This window comes from Cibotium barometz, chromosome 21, assembly GCF_041138505.1.
Source record: "Cibotium barometz isolate CiBa-2024 chromosome 21, ASM4113850v1, whole genome shotgun sequence".
Classification (NCBI taxonomy): Eukaryota; Viridiplantae; Streptophyta; class Polypodiopsida; order Cyatheales; family Cibotiaceae; genus Cibotium; species Cibotium barometz.
This window is the reverse complement of record NC_141066.1, coordinates 31850861-31855239: the sequence shown is the minus strand read 5'-3', so window position 1 is coordinate 31855239 and position 4379 is coordinate 31850861. Positions and strand designations below refer to the sequence as shown.

At 45.5% G+C, this 4379-nt stretch overlaps 1 protein-coding gene across 1 annotated transcript; it reads right to left on the bottom strand.

Moving 5' to 3' along the window:
• Positions 1–1198: 1198 nt before the first annotated feature.
• On the bottom strand, positions 1199–3784 carry LOC147627084 (uncharacterized). Its single transcript, XM_086815649.1, has 5 exons — positions 3685–3784; positions 3549–3578; positions 2158–3516; positions 1850–1975; positions 1199–1748 (listed from the first exon to the last, which is right to left on the bottom strand). Exons 3-5 carry the CDS (start codon positions 3474–3476, stop codon positions 1598–1600), a joined length of 1596 nt encoding a protein of 531 aa, XP_086671775.1. The 5' UTR covers positions 3477–3516; positions 3549–3578; positions 3685–3784; the 3' UTR covers positions 1199–1597.
• Between the last annotated feature and the right edge of the window lie 595 nt (positions 3785–4379).

Here is a 4379-nt window from a genome sequence, read left to right as displayed (position 1 = left end):
CAGCTTGAGTTAGAGAGAGAAACATACGCGACGCAGTTCATTTTGTCCCCGCAGGACTGTCCAGCCCTGCTTTCCCGAAGAGAGAGAAAAGGACTCTAGAGAGAGAGAGAGAGGGGACGGACACCGAGCCACGAGCCCAGCCGCCTTATTTCGCGATGGTTTCGGGTCAACTTGGAGGTTTTAAATTGCAGTGCAATAGTCAAACAGGCCTTGTCGTACAACTCCGCACGATCGTACGATTTCCCATGGCCGTGCAGATTGAGCCCTTCTGATGAAGTGGGGCATTTTCTATCCCTAGAAACGCGTTTCTCCGTTTCAGGACATCATCATGTTTCCATGGCCATTTCACGTTTCCCAAGTGATATCATCCATTTCCATGGCCATTTCTTGTTTCCCAAGTGATATTGTCACAGGAAATGATTGTTTCCACCCCTAAAAACTCGTTTCCCCGTTTCCCTTCCTCAAATGTTTTTGTTCCCGATTCTCGTTTCTGGTGACTATGGCTGAGACGCAGAGGGAGCGGGCGAGGGGCTCCCCTCCGCTCCCCTCCCTGCATGGCTTTTGTACAAGATACTTCAAGTGCCCACCGCAAAGATGTTCCCTACAAAAAATGTAATCTCAAGGATGCCCACCTCAAATTTTATCAAAGATTTTGCACTCCTCTCTCCACGCCACACCTTTGTAAGTTACATGTCAGCAAAGAACATTGTCTTGGAAACAGATACAGGGACACAAAAGCTTATATAGCTTACAATCAAACATTATAAAGGATAAAAGTACTCAAAACTATTCTAACTTTTAACCCAAAAGTAGCAAGGTTGTTTGTTATGGCATTTCATTTTCAAACTAAAAAATATTCTAACCCAAAAGTAGCAAGGTTATTTGTTATGGCATTTCATTTTCAAACAATGCTTGTGTACTGTCAAAAATGAACCCTGGTGGTGTTGGTTTTTGAGGACAAGCAATCAAGCCAGCCATAGGCATTAAAAAAACATCTAATCATTGTGTGATGATCCCTATAAATAACATGTTAAAACCTACATATCCTTTCATACTTCTCTTTAAGGCCTACTTTGATGACTCTTTTTCCTTTCCCTGCATATTTGTGTGCAACCATGATAGGGAAAAACAGCATCATAGTGTGTATTTATACCAACTAGAATACATTTTGATAATCAAAACCAGTCAAATTAAGCAGTTTCCCGTATGTTGATTTCTTATTAATTTTCATGTCTGCATTCTGCCTGTTACTAACAGTATCATCGAAAGTAAACAGACCCAGACACGATGACAATATCATCTCATGTCTTACAGCTTTGTGTGATGTGATATGGTGTGCTTACAGCTTGAGGGAGGCTTAACACCAAAACCAACTCCCCTCCCATTTACATTTTTTTTTTTGCCAAGCTTGGACCTTCAAGAATTCTCTAGAATTTTCGATAGCAGTAAGTATTGGCTAAGAATTCTTTGGCTACTTGTGGGACACCATTAAGACATGGAGAGCCTTGAGGCAAGCAAGCCAAGCTTGCAGCACACAGTAAAGAAGTCTCCATGTAGCAGTGTATCAAAACTAGATTGCAGGTAAACTACTCAAGCACTAGCAAACAAGGCTAGGGTTCTCATTAAGAATCTGAGAATGATTATGTTCCCCTTCGTATGTTACAATGAGCATGTTTGGATCATCCAGAGCCCGTTCGACATGCTTTCTAGCAGGGCATCCTCTCACACTGCTGCACTTGTAATAACCCCTGTACGCACACGACAAATTTTCACCACATTCAGCATAAACAATTCCACACGGCTAGCATGCTATTGGAACCAAAATACATATTCTTAAAAGATGTCCCACCTAGGATGAGGAGTGCCCTTGATTGGTTTCTGTCCATACTTTCTCCATGTGAATTTATCAACTGGAATGTCTGCCGTCTTCATGCTGATGGCCGGCACCCTTACCATCCTCTTGGCCTTTGACTTCCTGAACCCAAAAATTGGATAATTAACTTAACATAAAAAGCTCTGAAACTTAGCAACCATAACTAAAATCAGGTGCCAACATTAACCTAAGCAACACAAGCGAACATAACAAAGCACATGTGCAGGAAGGCATACTACATTAACCATTTTTTTTAAATTAAAAAAAATAGGCTCGATAAACACCTGCGTTTAGCACAGTGACACCCCCCTGAACTGTTGCATTTTCCATCATGCTCTTCAGGCTTCCCTGAGCATATCCTCTTAGTTCCAAACAATGGTGGCAAGCCACTGCCACTGCCACCGCCACCGCCACCGCCACCGAAGGCATGCTGAAAAATTGACTGCTTATCAGTCGTTACACTGCCACCATCCATACTAAGAGATGAAACAAATGAGTTGTTGGTAGTGGAGGGTGGAGGAGTGATGCTAATGGAGTTATCAAGCTGAGAGTAAGATCTTGGAAAGACTTCCAATGATTGAGGATGGGGCTGGTGTGACATGTATTGTTGGGCTTGAGAGGGAGGGGGGGTCGCAACAGAAGGGGCTTCGTAACAGAGCTTTTGTGTAGGGAACGGAAAGATGATAGAATCAGAACCATAGGCATGGCCATAGACACGAGGGGTACTAGGGTTAAATATGTTGTTGAACTGCGGCATAGCATGGGCATTAACATCACTGCCATGGCCACTTGTATCGGCAGGGGCAAATTCATGCGTGATCTGGCATGGGCTAGAAGCTGATTTGAGCTGGGAAACGTGTGGTTTAGCCATAGCCATGTTAGGAGTATGGAAAGGGGAGGAAGCATAAGGAGACTGGCTTGAAGGAGAGGATGAAGACATAGCTTTGTCAAACAACTCCCCATGGTCGTACGATTTGCCACGGCCAGGCAGATTGAGCGCTTCTGATGAAGAGCAGGTTGCTGGGGCTTCCAAGAGGGCATCAGAGATCCTGGAATCAGCCAGGGCAAATTCTTGCTCGATCTTGCACGGGCTAGAGGCTGATTTGGGGTGGGAAACATGTGGTTTAGCCATAGCCATGATTGGAATGTGGGGAGTGGAGGAAGCATCAGGAGACTGGCTTTCAGGAGAGGATGAAGACATACCCTTGTCGTACAACTCCCCACGGTCATATGATTTGCCATGGCTGTGCAGATTGAGCCCTTTTGATGAAGAGCAGCTTGCTGGGGCATCAGAGATCCTTGCCAGGGAAGCATGACAGGATCCACCGGGGGCCCTACGGAAGCGGGCGTGGCCGTACCTGCTGAGGAGAGAAATCACCTTCTTGAACTCGGATATGGTGGCATCCGCCATGTGAGAGCAGTCCTCTCTCCGGTTCTGCTGCTGCAGATGCCCTTGTGGGCGATTTGTTTGCTGCAGCTGCTGCTGCTGCTGCTGCTGTGACAAAAGCTTTATGAGGCGCTGCATACTCTCCAGGCCCGCAGAAACAGCCTCGTGAGCATCCCGGTCCCTCTGCAGCTTCGAAAAGCTGCGGTAATCTAGCATCTCCACGGCCAGGCTGCGCAGGAAACAAGCTTCCGCAGAGCTTGCAAGATAAGGGAAAACTCTAAAACAGAGAGAACCCGGGGCAGATGGAAACAGGAAACCCTGAAGACGAGAAAACCCAACTAAGAAAACCTCAAAGAGAGAACCCAACACTGAAAATAGAGATGGGTTGTACCGCTGGGGAAGAAAAGATGAAAAGAAGGGGAACCTCAATCGTCTCTGCCGCGCTTTGCTGCGCGATGGCCAGGGTTATTATGCGGTGCGTTGGTAAGAGGAGAGAGAGAGAGGACCCGAGTCCGATTCCCCAGCTTGAGTTAGAGAGAGAAACATACGCGACGCAGTTCATTTTGTCCCCGCACGCCTGTCCGGCCCTGCTCTCCCGAAGAGAGAGAAAAGCACTATAGAGAGAGAGAGAGAGAGGCGGACCCGATTTATTTCCGCCTTTATTTCGCGGTTGTTTCGGGTCAACTTGGAGGTTTTAAATTGCAGTTCATTAGTCAAACAGGCCGTGCTTTGGAGGTCTCTTGTTCACCGTTCGATCATATGATAGTATCTAACGGATATGACTGGTTGGCGGTTGAGTTGACAATTTCGATAACATTTTGCTTATAATTTTCATTTCTTCTCTCTCTCTCTCTCTCTCTCTCTCTCTCTCTCTCTCTCATCAATTGCAATGTGAAGCCTACCAATAGTGATACACACTGTGCAAAAGAACTAGATTCCAAAACGCATGTTCAAACATGGTTCCTCGTCATAGTTCAAAGATCATTTTGACATCTTCTCTTTGATAAGCACACGACCCATTCTAGTTATAAAAAACGAGTACGCATTGCTTCCTAATGTGAGTTATTCAATCATGTACATGAGAAGAGTAACTCCTCATCCCTATATCTCTATATTATA